We start from the raw sequence: 18147 nt of genomic DNA on the forward strand, positions 1-18147 counted from the left end.
ACAGAGGACTATGTTACTATGAGTTTGTTTTTTGCTACCTTTCCCTATGGTTCATGGGAATGCGTTGTACATCTGAGCATAGCTTTACGTGCACATTGATAAAGCTCAGTGCACACGTAGTAAACACTGTAAATTGTACGATGGCATTATAACAATACTATCCAGGTAACACTCCATGGTTTTGTGGGCTGATACTGGGCGACACACCAGTGTTTAACCCTGTCTACAGTGATAGGGCCGTTGCCTTGTGGCTGGCTATTGGGAGATCGGAGAGTTTTAGAAAGTCATCACTGTAGTTGGAAGGAAAAACTGGAAACATTAAAAGCCGGGCATTGGTTGGAAGCCATTTTAGGCAACGTGCTCTGTTGTTCCTCACCTCCAGTGGGTTTTGCAGTGGTGACAGGGGCATACTGGTTCCCTTCAGCTCCGAGGTGTATAGTGCAGAAAAAAGAAATGCGGCGTGCGGCCTCCCCAAGCGGCCGCCATGCTGTGTGCTAAAGCATGGCTGCTGCCCATAATAAAGTATGCACAATCATGCACATGAAACCAATGTGTAAAAACAAAAGCACAGGAAAGGGAGTTGAGAGTTTACATAATGGGGTCTTCCTGATGAAATCAAAACTATGGATGTGAGTGAAAGCCATTTTAGGCAGCCTTTTCTTTTCTGCCCCACCTGCAGAGGGTTTCGCAGCGGTGACGGAGACAGACGTTCAGTATCAAGATGCTGTGCAGAAAAAAGAAATGCGTGCAGCATCCCTTACAAACGCGATCCGGAAGCGCTAATGTTATTGACAAATTGAGCAACAACAGAAGATGAACTTGATCCGAGCTTAATTAATGATTGATCGCTGTAAGTAACTAACACTGACAGGCGATCACCGTACCTGCTCCTCCGCAGTACTTCTAAAGGGTACTCGTTTTAGCTGCACGGCGGGTCATTTTAAAAAATCTGCTTTAAAAATCGTAATGGTCCCAAGTGCCCGCAGCCATGCACCCCCCAAGACCACACCTACTTTACTGGTCAGCTCTGCCATCTAGGAAGACTCAGTAAATGCCACGGTATTTTATGTGTATGTTATAACTAATAGTTGCAGATAGAGTTGTCTCTCCATGACAATAGTTCAGGAGCATGATTCTTATACACCATTAAATCGATTTATTCTGCAACCTTCCCCGAAATGTCAGAGCTGAGCCTCTGCCAGATTATGCCAGAGGAGGAAGTGCTGCTGCTGTCGAGGAAAGAAAGTTCCCCACTCTGCCTAGTGTTTTTTTCATTCTGTCTCTCCTCCATGTTCACTGTAAATGCACCTTGACACTCCCAATTTAACAAAAAATTATCGGAGCTGGGACGCAAATCCGGACAGAGATTTACTGCTAGCATGTCAGTCATACATCATGAGTGGGGCTGGGCAGGCTCGATGGTAGCACCCAGCAGATAAGTGGGCGCTGTGTTGATTAAAAAAAATACGGCACAAGCCTGCTGAAGCGGCCAGCATGTTACACGGCATTTCTTCCCCGCAACCTCTTAGGAGGTGCTGTGAAATACAGGCAGCGGGAAGGAGAAATGGAGAATGTGGGTGGAAACAAGGAGAAAATATTAGCTATGGAGGAAAGCACCATAAGGGAGAATTAGAGGAGGAAGGAAAAGGGGGGAAATGAAAATTTCAAAGTGAGCAGGAAGCAAGAAAAGAAGAGAAACCATGGAAGAACACGAAAAGGAACAGGGAGGGGGGTGGGGGGAGAGGGCAGAAGTTAAGGAGCCAAGGAGGACGTTGGGGGGGGGGGGTGGGGGGGCGGGGAGGGAAGCCTGTTGGATGCTGATGCCTTTGATGTGAGACCAGTGAAGTGTGAACCAGTGGGCGGGGAGGCAGGAGCAAATGGAACCCTTTGAAGTCACGGCCTGCGGCCGTGATGGCAAATGTTGCTGGCAGGGGAAGCCTGTAGGGGGAGGAGAAATCCAAGTAAGGCTGTGTGCGGGGAGAGGGAGGGAGGCTGATGCGCGTGCTTGTTTGTTCACGTGATTCACGTGAACTCAAAGAAAACCGCACGAAAAAACCCGTGGTTTCACGAGTATTTTGAGCACTTGAATTCTCGCTCCGCTCAATGCGCTTGCGCGCATTGATAGGTCGCGAGACCTAAAAAGCCTGATCACCAGGGGCAGGTCTCTACCTTCTAGAGATAGAACGAGAAACCGCAGGAGCAGATAAAAGCTTCTGCCAAACCTCCAGGATTAGTTCAGTTAAAGCATCCATAAAGGGAGCAACGGCTCAGAAGTTAACGAAGAGGTGTTTAAAACTTCTGTAAGAATATTAGATTTTACCTCAGCTTAAGGAAGTTGAAGACCAAGTAAATCAGCCTCCTTCCTTATAACCACATGGTATCGAGCAATGTCCTGTACAACAACTCCACTTGCAGATGGAAGGTAATATTCAGGAGAAGTATCAAGGCCACCAGCTTCAAGAAGGCTTTCAAACTCGTCCAGAGTCAACAATCTCCCCTCCCTCCAGATTCTGTGCATATTCCTCTTCTTCAATAAGCCTCTCTCCTTGAACGTTGTTTAGGGGTAGGCGTCGGTGGAGCCATACCCGGCGCGGGTGGAGACATCAACGGCGTCGACAGAGGAGCTTTGACTTCAAACCTCGACGTCGATCGAACTCGGGGTGGTGCCGATTTAGCAGCCAAAGGAGTCAGAGGAGCCGGAGTGGAGGATCTCGGCGTAGGGAAATGCCAAGCCGGAGTCGACAGCAAGAATGGCATGAAGGGCGCATGGGGATAAAATTGAGGAACACCCAGGTTAAAGGCCAAAGGACCCACGGGCCCGAAGGCGGGCCGGATGGAGCAGAGGCCCTGGCAAACATGCCAAACATCGCATTGAGAAAATGTGAAGAATCTGACCCAGGAGCAGGAAAAGGAGGATATGGATCCGTGCCTTCCTGAAGAGGAGTCACCTGAGGTCGAACTGGAAGCTATGATGCCGAGGACGGCGCACGCACTGGTGATGCCACCCGGGCCTGGAGAGGACTCCCTAGGTACCGGGGACGTCGCTGGAGCCGGTGAATCTTCATGCTGCGAAGACCCATTCGATGCCGGCGACCCCGGAACTGGAGAGGGAACTGGTGTCACCTGAGGCGAAGGGGATGGAGAGATAAAGTCCTTCCTAGGAGGTTGCTCAGCCGGAGTCGACGACCTCAAAGCCCTGGCCTTCAAAGAACGATGCAGAGAGCCAGGTCTTCTCTTAGATTTCAAAGGGTGAGAAGATGAAGACTTCTCCCTCTTTCGACCCCTTTTCTCCTTCTTGGCCATAAACAGCTTGGCTTCATGCTCCTTAATCGCCTTTGGATTCACCTTCCAGCAGCTTGTGCACTCTTTGACGTCATGGTCTGAAGATAAACACCAGAGGCAATCATCGTGCGGGTCCGTGATTGACATATGCCGGCTGCACTCTCGGCAGGGTTTAAAACCGGTCTTCCTAGAAGTAGCCATCAGGAAACAATCAAGAGATACAAAGTTTTCTAGTAGAAAATGAAAAGCCCCTAGAAAAACCGTTAAGCGTCGACGGCGCGGAAAAAAGGGAACTGACGTCAGCACACCGACGAGGTCCTTTTGTGGCTCCAATAACGTCATACAGTGCCGCGAGCGGAGCCGGTCTATTGCGACGTCCTCGTCGACATGGGAGAGCTAGGAAAGAATTTCCGGCAGAATGCTGGCGCAGGGGGTATTCAAAAGGTGATGAATCCACAGGAAGAAGTATCCATCAGAACTCTTTTGCATGATTGTTCTATGGGAAATTGAAAATGCTCCTGTTCCATCACGAACTGCAAGCAGCACCCGTGGGCCTGCAGGATGGGTATATGGCAATCAGCATCCTGCAGGTTAAACGTCCCCATCCAGTCTCCTGGGTCAATGGCAGAAAAGACCTGGGCCACTGAGCATTTTGATTTTTTTTCCTTCAAGAAAGCGGCACATATTTAGAAATGAACAAAGGCTTCAGTTTTACTTTGACAATAAAAGGTTGCAGTAGTAGAAGCTAAGTCCTATTTGTGGCATAGGCACTAGGCTCAATAGTCCCTTTGGACAAACGGGGTAGCACTTCCTACCCCTAATCGTAAAGATGGACCTCAGTCAGTCACTGGGGTGATGGTGGAAGGTGTGGCGTTGCAGAAAAAAAAAGGTATGGTGCGGCCCTTCCGCACAATTTGCAAGATCAGCCTCTACGATGTTATGGCCTGCCATCCCAGCAAGAATTGCTTGATTCTGCCTCCTACCAGGAGGCTGTGCTCCATTAAGGGCGAGATAAAGGGGATTAACAGGTGGAGCTGAAGGCGGGAGGGTACAGTGGACTGGTAGGGCAGTAGACCTTGACCAAAGGGGCGATGGGCAGCGTGGTCTCAAAACTGCCACACACCGTGCTGGGGTTGGATTGGCCGATGGTATGGGGTACCTCTGCCGAAGCCACAAAAGGAAAGGTAGGGCTGATTTGCTGGCGAGGTGAGAGAAAAGCCAAGAAAGCATGCCGTGGTTCTGCTCGTCTTGAAATCTGAGTCTGCTTTGTCACCAAAAAGGCGAGTTCTAGCGAATTGAATGTTCATGAGGAACAAGTGGACATCCCATAAAAACAGGTGGACAGCAAACAATGGTTGTAGTAAATGGCAACACTGGTGCCAATGGCCCAACCGATGGAATCGATGGTATCAAAGTCCTAATGAACTGTGAACTTGGCTGCATCAAAACTGTCCTGTATGGCCTGTGCAAGGAATATTTTGAGATCATCAGGGAACCCCTGGTAGGACATGAGTCTCTGACTCATAGACGGCATGAGAATGACATCCCAGCAGGCAGCTGGCATTTACTGGCCGGAGCACCAAGCTGGTGGATGAGAAAACCCTCTTCCCAAATGTCTCCATAGTGTCATCTACATATTAGAGGAAGTCATCGAGAACGTCCTGGAATTAGTCTTACTTGCAGATGCCTGCACTACCAAGTTTTCAGGTAAGGGTAATGAGAAAAAATGCTGGGTCGCCCAAGGCAGGGCGGCGGGGTCATGCAATTTGGTGGCAAGGTCTAGCCCATGTCCCCAACAAAGTATCCAAAAATGCTTTGTTAAGTGATAAGAGGTGCTCAGTAGATGTGGCCTCAACTGAAGAACCTCTGTAAGTGCATTGATCTTGACCACAAAGGTAGGGAAGGCATCAACTCCGTCCACCCAGGACAGAGGAAGCACTCTCCTCAGTGGCTGGGTCAGAGCAGACTAGGCTTAGACGAGGTGTCAATGTCACTAGATTCCTGTAGGTGGTCATATTAATTCTCCTTGTGATAAGGTTGGCCAATCTCAGCACCTGCGTCGTAATAATTATCTAAATCTGTGCCGGACAAGGAATGCACGGTGTGCTGTTGTCATTGTGGAGGCATAGCAAGTGGAAGAAATGGAGACTAAACGGTGTCCAGGCATGACTGCGATAGAGGTCAATCCGATGCGGAATCCGCATCCGAGAGGACAATTAGGGCCTTGTATTTTGGTGTTGACAGAGTAGGCAATGGTGTAATTGCGGCAGGAACAACCATAGACCATTACGCTGGAGGTAGAATCAAGAGTGGAGCAGGAGACAACCCTATTATGGGCTCAGATGATCCAGCTGACACAGTGGGCAAACCCGCTGGCAGTCAACCAGGTGAAAAACCTCTCAGCTCCTTGAGACCCACAGACGCACCAGAGGGTGCTGGCAAGGATCCACAGCGATGGAACATGGTCTTGAGGTACTCTTTGTTCTGCTAAGTAGAGTCAGGCGGCCCTGGAGTGAGATTGAGATGTATGCCACTCCAGCGCCTACTATATGCGAGTGGCATGAAGGGGCAGAGTCCTGCGTAGATTTGTTGCATTTTTCTTTGACTTATGAATCCAGAAAAAGACTGATCCCGGAGTAACTCTGGAGAATTCTGGATGTTGAACAGGTTTCAGTTTGCAGTATACTATGGCATTTGGGTTGATTGATGCACAATCACTGCAGGCCTCACAATCATGGCTCGACCCCAGTCGCCACATGGAAATTTGGTGAGGATTTGTCACAGACATTTGTTGACAATTCTTACAAAAAAGACACAATAGAATGACGGAATGCACAACAAATCAAAACATTCACCCCAGTCGAGAGATCTGGGATAAATCCATCATTCTTTTACTCACCATGCCACCCCAGTTTAGACCTGGCCATATGCAAATCATTCTTGCCCATGTTCCCCATGGGAACATCGCAGCCCGAACTGCTAAGCAAGGTCCTCCCTGGAACAGAAACAAGCATCCTGGGATTGGTTTCAGGGATTCACCCCTCATCAGCCAGTATAGCTTGAATCCAGTGGCACAGTGAGCCCGGGATCCACGTCTGGGCATACCCGGCGCACTTAGGGCGAGAAAGCAAACAGCAAAAAATTGATGGACAGACTGTAGAAGAAATCAAAACATTCACCCCCAGTCAAGACAATTTTTACAAGGCTTAAACCTGTTGTTTTGGGAGGCGGCATCCCCATTGTACACTGTAAAACAACTTGTTCAAGGTAGGGTCTTAAACAGACGCATGGTAGCACCAGATCCATGCAAGGTGGAATGGAAAGAAAGTAAATGACTTCAGTACGCTGCAGTGGCGCCTATATAGGTGGAGGGAAACGGTGGCAGTGCAGAGCAGCACAGTGCACCTATCAGCATGCAAAGATACTGGTGACAAGTTTCAAGATCCAGTCGGACACCTGTGAAATATTGGGAAGATGGGAAACAATTATCCGCTCAGTGAAGGCTCTCTCCTCTCGGCATTTCTCACACCACAGTAAGGATACCCTGCCAGAAGCCTGACTCAGGCATTCCTTATTGCCATCTACCTCCAAACCATGCCTAAATTACAAACATGAAGATCCAACAAAACATTGTTGGGAAGGGGGTGTTGCACATACCACTGCTTCTTCTAGACAGTTTATAAAGTATGAAATTAGAAGAAACGTTCCTTAGAGAGGCTTGTCGAAACTCTGCATCTGTTCTAGGTCTGGTAGCTAATGCATATTTGCAATAAGCAAAGTTGTAGTCCATTTCATCTGTAGAATGAAGACAGCACTCTACAGATCCAGAGGACATGGATACTTTGAAGTGAAAGCCCCACCAAACAGGGAAATATTCACAAATGCAACACAATCTAAAAGTAATCAGATGGCTTTGGCAGACCTATCCACTCAGACACCAAACACAAAAAGCACACAAATGCACCATAATCAACTAACAATGAAAAAAGAGTACAGAGCTGGCACCTTTTTAGAATCAAGAAAATTCCTTTAGAACTTCTGAACCAGGCATACTTTTTTTGTCTAAATGCTTTTCAGAATCAGTACTGACTAACGGGCAGGCTGCCGAAACACTCAGGCATCAAGCATCTTTGTTTACACAAATACAAAATAAATTAATATGCTACTTACCAGTATGCATCTGTTCTTGGCATGTAGGGCTGCTAACATTCATATCTTTGCATTAGATCGCCGCCTAGTGTTGGGTCCGGATGATCGCACATTGTTGTCCTGGAAGAGTCTTCGAAGTATCCTGAGATAGGTGGCTCCTCCCCTGGACTACAGTGCGCATGGGCATCGGCTCCATCCCCAGATTGTTTTTAGCCATTGTGGCAGAGATGGAGTGTAAGGTGTAAAGGATGTCCATGCTAATGATTGAATGCAAGAGTATGTCTGCAGCTGCGACAGGCACCGGGGAGGAGGGTGGGCGATATGAATGTTAGCAGCCCTACATGCCAAGAACAGATGCATACTGGTAAGTAGCATATTCAGTTCGAGGCATGTGGGCTGCTAAATTCATATCTTTGCATAGAATACATAGCAGTCCCTCCATTAGCGGCGGTTGCCCGTGCCAGCTGCAGAAACCTGAAAAAGTGTCTTGAGAACAGCCTGTCCTACAGCAGCTTGCTGCTTGGAATGCACATCAACACAGTAGTGTTTTGTGAAGGTATGTGGTGTAACCCACGTGGCTGCTCTGCAAATGTCTTCCAAAGGAATGTTCCCCAGGAAAGCCATGGATGCCCCCAATTTGCGTGTGGAGTGCGCTCTTGGGGGTATTGTTAAAGTACACTTTGCCTTTTGATAACAGATTTGAATGCACTTAACAATCCACCTGGCTATTCCTGCTTTGGAAATAGGGTTGCCTTTGTGTTGTGGTGAGAAGGCAACAAAAGGTGTTTTGTTTTCCTAAAGGGTTGTGTCCTGTCAATATAGTACATCAACGCCCTCCTAACGTCCAAAGTATGGAGCATTCTTTCCGCCACCGTTTGTGGGTTTTGGAAGAATGCAGGCAAGTCAATAGTTTGGTTGAGATGAAACTGTGACACCACCTTCGGAAGGAATTTGGGGTTAGTGCGTAGTACTACCCTATTTGGATGAATCTGTATGAATGGCTCTTGGATTGTGAGCGCTTGCAGCTCACTGACACGTCTCAGTGAAGTGATAGCAATAAGGAAAGCCACTTTCCACGTTAGGAACTGGAGTTCACACGAGTGTAGTGGCTCAAAAGGTGGTCCCATCAGCCTGGTGAGGACCACATTGAGGTTCCACACTGGAGCTGGCGGTGTTCTTGGGGGAATGACTCGTTTCAGACCTTCAAGGAAGGCCTTAATGGCAGGCACTCTGAAGACAGAGAGATGCTGCCTGTTCTGAAGATAAGCTGCTATGGCGGATAGATGTATCCGAATGGAAGTGTACGCTAGATTGCACTTGTAAAGATGTAACAGATAGCAAATGATGTTAGGGATAGAAGCATCTAGCGGGTTTATGCCATTGGCTGCACAGTGAATGACAAAACGCTTCCATTTCGCAGCATAGCATGCTCTGGTAGTTGGCTTCCTTGCCTCCTTGATGATGTCCATGCATTCTGGAGGTAGGTGAAGGTAGCCAAACTCTAGGACTTCAGGAGCCAGATCGCCAGGTTGAGCTGTTGCGGATCTGGATGCTGAATGTCTCCATGGTTCTGCGTCAAAAGCCTGGGCGTTAGGCGCAACCTTTGATGCGGCACCACCGAGAGTTCCAGAAACGTGGTGTACCATGCTTGGCGCGCCCACGTTGGAGCAACTAGGATGAGTGTCATCGAGTGCTGCCTTAGTTTTCTTGCCACTAGCGGTATCAGAGGTGCTGGTGGAAAAGCGTACGCAAATTTGCCTGACCAGTTCATCCATATCGCATTCCCCTGCGACTGTGGGTGAGGGAACCTGGCGGCAAAGTGTTGGCATTTTGCGTTTTCGTTTGTGGCAAACAGGTCTATCTCCGGATGACCCCACTGCTGGAAGTACGGGCGGAGTACCGATGGATGTATCTCCCACTCGTGCATCTGATGGCTGTATCTGCTGAGCAGATCCGCCATCTGATTGTCCTTGCCCGGGAGGTGTTCTGCCATGAGGAAAATGTTCCTCTGAATGGCCCACTTCCACATGCTCTGAGCCAGATGAGACAGCTGCGGCGAGTGGGTGCCTCCCTGCTTTTGAATGTAGTACATCGCTGTCATGTTGTCCGTCCGGACTAACACCACCTTGTTGCACAGATGTACATTGAAGGACTTGAGCGCCATGAAGATTGCCATCAGTTCCAGATAGTTGAGGTGCATCTTCTGTTGCTGCGTCGTCCATAGTCCCTGCACAGTGTAAGTGAGCAGATGAGCTCCCCATCCCTGGAGAGATGCGTCCGTTGTCAGGGTAATCTGTGGCACTGGCTCTTGGAACAGTCGGCCCTTGCAAAGGTTTTGTGGATTCCACCAATGCAGAGAGTTGTACGCCCGACTGGTAACCAACACTAGGTCTGTCAATTGTCCTTGAGCCTGTGTCCACTGATTTGCTAAGCACTCCTGGAGCGGACGCATATGTAACCTTGCGTGAGGGACTATGAAGATGCAGGAGGCCATCATGCCAATCAACTGCATGAATACTCGCGCTGGAAGTGAGTGTTGCGGTCTGAACTTTTGGATTAGAGACAGCATGCTGTCTATCCTGACCTTGTTTGGCTGAGCCTTGGCTGTCAGGGTATTTATCGTTGCGCCCAGAAACTGCCGCACATGTGCTGGTTGAAGGTGCGACTTTGGGTAGTTCAGCAAGAAGCCCAGATTGTGAAGGAGGTGAATGGTAGTCGACATGTCCGCGGCGCACTGTTTTTCCGACTTGGCTTGAACGAGCCAGTCGTCCAGGTAGGGGTAGACATGGATGTTCTGCCTCCTGAGGTGCGCCGCTACCGTCGCCAGACACTTGGTAAACACTCTCGGGGCGGTAGTCACTCCGAAGGGTAGGACTTTGAACTGATAATGCCTGCCTTGGATAGTGAACCTGAGATATTTCCTGTGGGACGGGTGTAGTGGTATGTGGAAATAAGCATCCTTGAGGTCTAAGGTTGCCAAGAAGTCCCCTTGGTTTAACAAGGGAAGAATCTGTTGCAGTGTGAGCATATGGAAATGTTCTGACAGTATATACAGGTTGAGGGGACGCAGATCTAGAATGGGTCTGAGAGATCCGTCCTTCTTTGGAATAAGGAAGTACAGGGAATATACCCCTGTGCCTTCCTCCTCCACTGGCACGAGCTCGATAGCGCCTTTTTGCAGCATCACTACTACCTCTTGCTGCAATAAGTGCAAGTGCTCTGCGGACATAGGCCGTTGCCTTGGTGGAATGTTGGGTGGAGTGGACTTTAACTCTAGACAATAACCGTACTGGACAAGTTGTCGTACCCACCTGTCTGTGGTGATGTTTGTCCAGACTGGCAGGAACTGCTGGAGTCTCCCCCCGACAGGTGTTAAATGGTCGGGGGGCAGTGACAGAGAGTCACTGTTTGTTTGGGGTAGAGGAACGGGAGTTGTTGTTTCCTCTGCCACGTCCTCTGGTGCTGTTTCCACGATAACCCCCTTTATTCTGTTTGGGGTACGAGGACTGTGCTCCACCTCTAGTGAACTGCGATTGTTGACCCATCTGTCCTCGGGTGACACCACGTGCACCTGAGCGACGAAAAGTGTTGCCCCGGAACGGTTGTGACTGGAGGGCCCCCATAGACTTAGCCGTTTCATTGTCTTTTTTAATCTTTGAGGGTGGTGTCAACATCAGGACCAAACAGTCTATCAGGATTGACGGGCTGGTTGAGTATGGTTGTTTGAATGTCTGGTTTAAACCCTGATATGCGTAGCCACGCTTGTCATCTCAGCATGACGCTAGTGTTAATAGCCCTAGCTGCTGTGTCTGCGGCATCAAGTGCACACTTTATGGCTGCGTTGGAGATGAGTTTTCCCTCTTCTATAAGCAGTTTTGTAGCCTCTTGAAACTGCGGAGGCAGGTGTTGTAAAACTTGTTCTAGGGTGTCATAATGCGCCCTATCATAACGTGCCAATAGCGCCTGTGTATTTGCAATACGCCAGAAATTGGCAGCCTGCGCAGCTACTCTCTTGCCCCCTGCCTCAAGCACTTTGGACTCCTTGTCTGGGGGAGGAGCTTCACCCGTCGTCTGGGAGTTGGCCCTTTTTCTGGCATTTGCGACCACAAGAGAGTCCAGTGGCAGCTGCCCCCGAATGTATGCAGGGTCCGCAGGTGCTGGTCTGTATTTCTTTTCGGTGCGTGGATTGACCACCCTTGCCCTAGTAGGCTCTTTAAAGATTTCTGCAGCATGCTTAAGGACACCCTTGAGCATAGGAAGTGTCTTGACTGTCCTTTCAGAGATTGAAAAAGTGTCAAACAGGAAATCTTCTTCCACTGGGTCAGCATGCAGGTCCACATCATGATTAGCAGCTGCCCGTTCAATGAGTGCATGAAATCCTGCAGAGTCTTCTGTGGGGGATGCACGTGCACTGAAAGGCTGTGGGTCTTGTCCCACATTCTGGATTCCCTGGTCGCCCACGTCGTCATAGGAATCGTGTTGTGCATCGGGGTCATTGATGGGGAAAGTGTACTGGTCATCTTGTCCATATTCCTCTCCCTCTGAGTGGTCAGGGGAAGGTGTTGGACTCCTTCTAGGAGTAGGCTGGATAGGCTCAATCAGGGCTGGAGCGTCCTGTACAGGCCTTTTCTTCTTCAGTGGAATGACATAGGAGTCCACTGGTTGGGAAGTGATCTTTCTCTTGTAAAGGCTCAACTTGCCCGTGTCAGCGTCGATAAAACGCTCCGAATCGTCTCCTGAGTCGAGTTGTCGACCTAAAACACCAGCAGACGTGGACGATTCCGATGTCCTTGGCGCCGTTTTGGGCGCAAAGGCCTTTGGCGCCTCTTTTGGCGGCAGAATAAAGAGAAGTTTTCCAGCCGGCTTTGACTGCATGTCCGTCGGCTTCTGGGGCGACGGCGTTGGAGCCGACGTCGCAGAGTCCTTATCCCGAATTCTTTGTAGTGAAGTGGCGATGAGGGATGCGTCACTCACAGCGGCACTTGGCGCCGACGAGGAGGCCTTCACTTTGCCTCCGCTTTCGACGGCTTGTAGGCCCTTCGTAGTCTTAGCCGTTGATGCTGCAGCCGCAGACACAGAGTCCTTGGACCGATGTGTTGAGCCTCCACTCTTCGATCCGTGTTGTTTTGCAGCTTCCGTAGGCACTGCAGACTTGTCACCAACTTTTTTGGACTTCGACGGCGTTTCCCCGGTCGAGCCATGCCGGGCGACCTTCTTAGAGGATGCCTCCTCCGTTGACGGCTTCGGCACTGTCGAATCGACAGTTTTCTTCGACTTCTGGAGACCGGAGGTCGACGGAGTCGATGAGGTAGCAGGCTTTGGCGTTTTTGTTGGAGCGGCCGCCATCTTAGGTGCACTCGAATCCGTAAGTTTCGGTTTCGTTTTCGGGTCGGCCATTTTAGGCGTCGTCGATACCGATGGTTTCAGTTTCGGTTTCGATATGGGCTGCGTAGCAAGTGTGTCCGTGGCCGGGCCTGAAGGCGGGGCCGTGGCTTGCGGTGCAGGGTCTTGGGTAAGGCCGAGTGGCGATCCCGTGACCCAAGCCTGATCCTCGTAACTTTCGGGGCATAGCTCATCCCCTGAGCTATCTTCCGCGGCCCCATAAACTTCTTCGACGTCCCCTACCTCGTCAACGTATTCAAGGCCTTGATCTACGACTCCGTTGTCGTCTTCCGGATCTGCCTCGACCTCCGTCTCGGGCGGGGAGATCTCAAGATGATGGCTTAGGCCCTCTTCTTCCTGGTCGCCGAAGATGTTATCTGGAGCTGGGGCCGCTTGTCTGGCCTCAAGGCGCACCGTGCGCCGGAGCTTAAGCGTCTTCTTCGACCTGAATCTGGAGCAGGCCATGCAGTTGTCCTCGTTATGGTCTGGCGACAGGCATTTGTTGCAGACCGGGTGCACGTCGATATGTGGGTATTTGGACCCACAGACGGGACAATATTTAAACGGGCTCCGCTCCATGTTGAAAAGTTTCGGTCGTGTTGCGATGAGAAGGCCCCGATGTCCGTAGAGTAACTCGACTCCGCAGATTCCGGCTCAAAGAGACGGGAGCACTCGAGACCGTACGCAAACAATACCGACGTAAAGAAACTAAGGCCTTTTGGCCTTAAAGAAGCTATTTTTCTCGGTTCCGACAGAGAGACATCGAGACCGCATCCGAACCCAATGGCGGAAAAAAACAATCTGGGGATGGAGCCGATGCCCATGCGCACTGTAGTCCAGGGGAGGAGCCACCTATCTCAGGATACTTCGAAGACTCTTCCAGGACAACAATGTGCGATCATCCGGACCCAACACTAAGCGGCGATCTAATGCAAAGATATGAATTTAGCAGCCCACATGCCTCGAACACTTAGTTATCAGCAAAGATTTAAAAAACTAAAAATGTTAAACTTGCTGCACCTAGTTTCCATGGAATCTAGTTTGAAATAGGATACAAATAGGTGCACACACGTCAAGTACCGTCATTTCATCTCACACAGATGTGCAACTTGCACTGCCAAGCTTAGATCTCGAAGACTTGGCAATTAATTCAGCATTTGTGAAATTTCTTATATTGGCCAAGAAAAAGTTGGACGCTTGGGTTTGAATTTTTGTGTAATTACTGCCAAGATGATTAATGGAATAATTTTAATGGGTCAGACTTCTTTTTATTGTTTTATGAGAAGTATTTGAATATATGCAATGCATCAGTATTTAAGTATTGTATACATTTTTATCCGTTTTGTAAGATTTTAATTAATCAAACAAATAAACAAACATGAAACTTTCACCCCAAATGGTCTCAGTCACGGTCTAGCACTGGGGTCTGAGCTTAAAAACAGGTAGGTAATCGCGTTTCAGTATTTAGTATGATTTTTAAAGAATATTTCTAGTTTTCAAAAGTAGGCACTTAGAAGAAATGTCATAGAAAAGCATACAATGGGTTTCTATGGAGAAAATACAGATTACTAGGAAACCCGGTAAGGATTACTTTTGCTGTACAGTACTGGGCTGCAAGGTACAGTACTGGCTTCTTGCCTGCTTGCAGGTGGGTACTTCGGAATTCGGCTGATTTTATATGAATATTTGCAGTTTTCAAAACTTCACACTTAGAAAATTTTCGAGTCAAAATGGGTCAATGTTATCCAATGGCAGGTAAGTGAGTTACCGGTTTTCAGGTGAGTACTTGGCTGGTGAAGTTAAGGTTCCAGGTATAGATTAAGGGGTCCCCCAGGGTCAGGAACGTACAGTCTGTTCCGCCCCAGCAGCGCAGGGCAGGGCAGGCCGGGTGCAGAGGTAGGTAGGGCCCAATGATAGCCAATGAGGGAAATGGGGCCTCCGGTTGGTGGCTGTTGGCTAGCAGACCACGCGGCTGTGGGAGCTGGGCTCCTGGTCACTTGCTCAGGGCAAGGGGGGGGGGGAAGTAGGATAGGACAAAGGTGGCACAGCCAGTGGCACTCAGGCGGCTGGGTGTAGGGTGCTTTTGAGCCGTCGGGCAATCAATGTTATCCAATGGGAAAGGTCAAAAAGGAACAAAGGCTGCAGGCTCGGGGACGGAGACTCTCCAGGGGCGACCAGCACTTTGAGGGGTAAGTTGGGATCTTGGAGCACAGGTAGGTACCCCAAAGGGAGGCGCAGGGGGCTGTAGGGCGCCGGGTGCAGGGGTGTCGTTGGGTGTCGCAAAAGGCTTGGCCCGGCCCGGGCTCGGCTGGTTGCAGAGTGGGCTGGTCCTGAGCTTCCTGGTGAGTACCAGGTGGGTTGTTGCAGCAGAGCCTCGGCTGATGGAAGTCCCAGTCTTTAAGAGGGTCAAGGCAGGCAGGTCCTCCAGGTGTCCCAAGGTTGCTGTCCGCAGGAGTCACCGGGATTAGGCAGGAGCAGGTTCCAGGATCGACAGGCCGGTAGGGCTGGGGCCAAGTCAGTTGTTGTCGTCCTGTTAGAAGCTGCACGGCGGGCCTTCTTCTTGATCTTCTTTCCGTATCGGGATCTCAGGAAGGAAGGTTCAGGGAGCCCCTAAATACTGAATTTAGGGGTGTTACAGGTAGGGCACGGTCCCTGTTCTGGGGTGAGTACACCCCCTAGTCTGCTCCTCTCCTGTGGGAGGGGGGCAGGAGCCTAGCTGGGATTGGGCAGGGCTCCCCATCTACAAGATGGCCGGAGCCCGGGGTCGTGCTTCACCTAGTCTCCCCCACCTGAGGGGTGGGGTTGGCACAGGCTGGCACACCCCCCTTCCTGACGGAGTTTTTCCCGCCAGTCCTCCCGCCAGAGTGGGGGTTAGAACTGGTGGGGGCCAGTTGCTGAGAACAGCAAATGGTCTGGAGAAGCTCACAGAGGCGGCATGCCTTTGAAGCTTCCCCGTGCTCATCCTGGGGGAGGAGACCTAGCACCTCACCCAGGATGTGCATTGTTGCAGGCCCAGGAGAGCGGGGGGCTCTCCACCCAGGGGTCGAGCAACATGCCTGCTGTGTGGCAGCCTCTGCAGCCACTCAGCCCAGACGCGGACTGTAGGTTAGGATTTCAGAGGGTGTCTCCAAGATGCCCTCTGGTGAATTTTACATTAAATCCCACACTGGCATCAGTGCGGGTTTAATGTGCTGAGAAGGTTGGTACCAAACTTGTCAGTCTTCAGTGTAGCCATTATGGCCCTGTGGAGTTCGTAATGACAACCTCCCACCACCATATACTCTTAATGGCAACACTACACGTACCGTGCCCAGGAATGGCCCTGGGTACTATAGGGGCACAGGCCACCTGTGCCCACACCTCTGGCATAGGGTACCCAGCAAGATGGGTGACTGAAGTATGCGAGGGCAGTGGGTTCTTAGGGTATGGGACACAGGGATGTGTGCCATGTCGACTCTTAGTTTAGTTCTGTACTTAGTCACTCAGCCTGCAAAGGCAGTGTGTGGGTGCCAGGGTACAGGGCCCCTGAGGGTGGCACAATTAGTGCTGCAGCCCTCAGGGGTCTTCTCTGGTCACCATGCCCTGGGTACCTAGGGTACCATTTACTAGGGGCTGACAGGTGGCCAGAGAGGCCAATTGGGTTTTTAGTTTCAGCACAGTTTTAGGGAAGGAACACAGGCCCTGGGTACCTGGTTGGCAGGAACCCAGGACACACTCCGTCAAAGCACATCAGCAGTTCAGAAAAAAAGTGGGGGCATACCAAGGCAAGAAAGATGGCACTCTCACAGTGAGCACTATCTGCAAGTGAGCTTGAGTGTGGTATGCGTTAGGGAAGGAGAATTCTCACTAACGTATGAACTTGGGCCATTGCAGCACTTCTAAAATGAGCTGTAGGTGCCTAGCACGGGCCTTCCACAGGATGAATAAAGGACCAAATAGGTCTATTATACTTACGTCTTTTGTTTTCTACCTGACCAGCAGAAGTCAATTCTTCATTTGAATGTTTTTGATAGAACTCTGATAAATTATTGGCCACGTCCAAGTCAAACCTGTAGCACTCTTCCTTTTCATTAACATGAACAGCATCAAGTAACCTATAAAAACACACTGCAGTTAGTCATTGATTTTGTGACAAATTAATTGTTCAAAGGCAATGTACACATTCATGGCTGATTTGTGTTTTGTCTAGAATACAAACTTTATTAACTGCAATTATACCTTTCAAGGGGCCTGAAACACATAGCTAGTCTCACACCCTTCAAGATGGTGGGCCCAAAGCCCTCTGCTTGGTGCTATGAAGCTGTGCCATTCTGCCAATGTATGTTTTCTGAATAACCCGGGGTTTTTCCCCACAATGATCCAGAGAATGTTCTAAGCCCACTGGAGGCATTCCCAGTATTTTAGGGTTTGGTTGCAAGACATGTGCTCTACTATCGGAGGAATACCCACGTATACCCTAGGAAAGTACTCCTTTTTAGGTCAAGCCTGAGCCAGTGCGCATGCGCTGCTCTGCGAGACTTTTTGATGTGGAGTATGAGAGAAGCCCCGCCCACTTTCCACCCCTCTTTGTCATTGGCTTTGGTCATTGTCTTTCGTAAGTGCTGGCTTCAGATTTGTTGATAGGCTTGTTTGTCCCTCCTTGGTAGCTCCTTGTCTGCACTTGTCACCCCCCCCCCATGGGTGTTACACAGGACCTGTTGTTTACACTTCTAAGCACTACTTTCATTCATGAGATTCTCTTACTGTAGGCCAGACATGGCGCCCAGTATTATCTCAAACACCCCCACTCACCTCGTTGCTGTTTAATCTATGTCCGTCGCCTCGTATTTGTCCTCTCCCACCAACCAGACTGAAACCCCTCCTCATCCACGAAACAGCCTGCTTGCCGTTACCAGTGCTTATTTCTGTTTACGCTCCCCCGCCGCCTCTGTTCTTGCCTGTAGGGCGGTGCCTGTGGACCGCAGCGTCAGAAAGGTGAGGGCTTGGCCCGACCAGAGGCAGCTCAAGCTTCAAGGAGAACAAGTCCAGGGTGGCTCTACACTACCCCCACTGATAGAGCCGCGCCGAGGTCCAACAGCTGGTGTACTTCACCACAGTGGCGTCACTAGGGAGGTGCGGGGGGGTGTGGACCGCACCGGGTGACACCATCACCTGGGGTGACACCAATCATGCACCAAGTGATTGGTGTCACCCCACGTGATCGTGAGGTGATCGTGGTTAGTGCGGCAACGGGGCTGCGGCTCACTGACGCTGCGAGCCCGGACGACGTAAGGGGATGGGTGGGTGGCGCTGTGGCAGCAGTCTAGAGTTGACTGACAGCCTGCAAGCAGGCCC

The 18147-nt window shown here is 50.2% G+C and overlaps 1 protein-coding gene across 1 annotated transcript in view; it reads right to left on the bottom strand.

Moving 5' to 3' along the window:
• The window catches only part of TICRR (TOPBP1 interacting checkpoint and replication regulator), a 581214-nt gene that overhangs the window by 535446 nt on the left and 27621 nt on the right, over nt 1-18147 (bottom strand). The window contains exon 3 of the mRNA XM_078683197.1: nt 16768-16907. Within this exon, the coding sequence (XP_078539323.1) occupies nt 16768-16907 (140 nt within the window). The remainder of the gene's footprint in view (nt 1-16767; nt 16908-18147) is intronic.

This window comes from Lissotriton helveticus, chromosome 3_1, assembly GCF_964261635.1.
Source record: "Lissotriton helveticus chromosome 3_1, aLisHel1.1, whole genome shotgun sequence".
Lineage (NCBI taxonomy): Eukaryota > Metazoa > Chordata > Amphibia > Caudata > Salamandridae > Lissotriton > Lissotriton helveticus.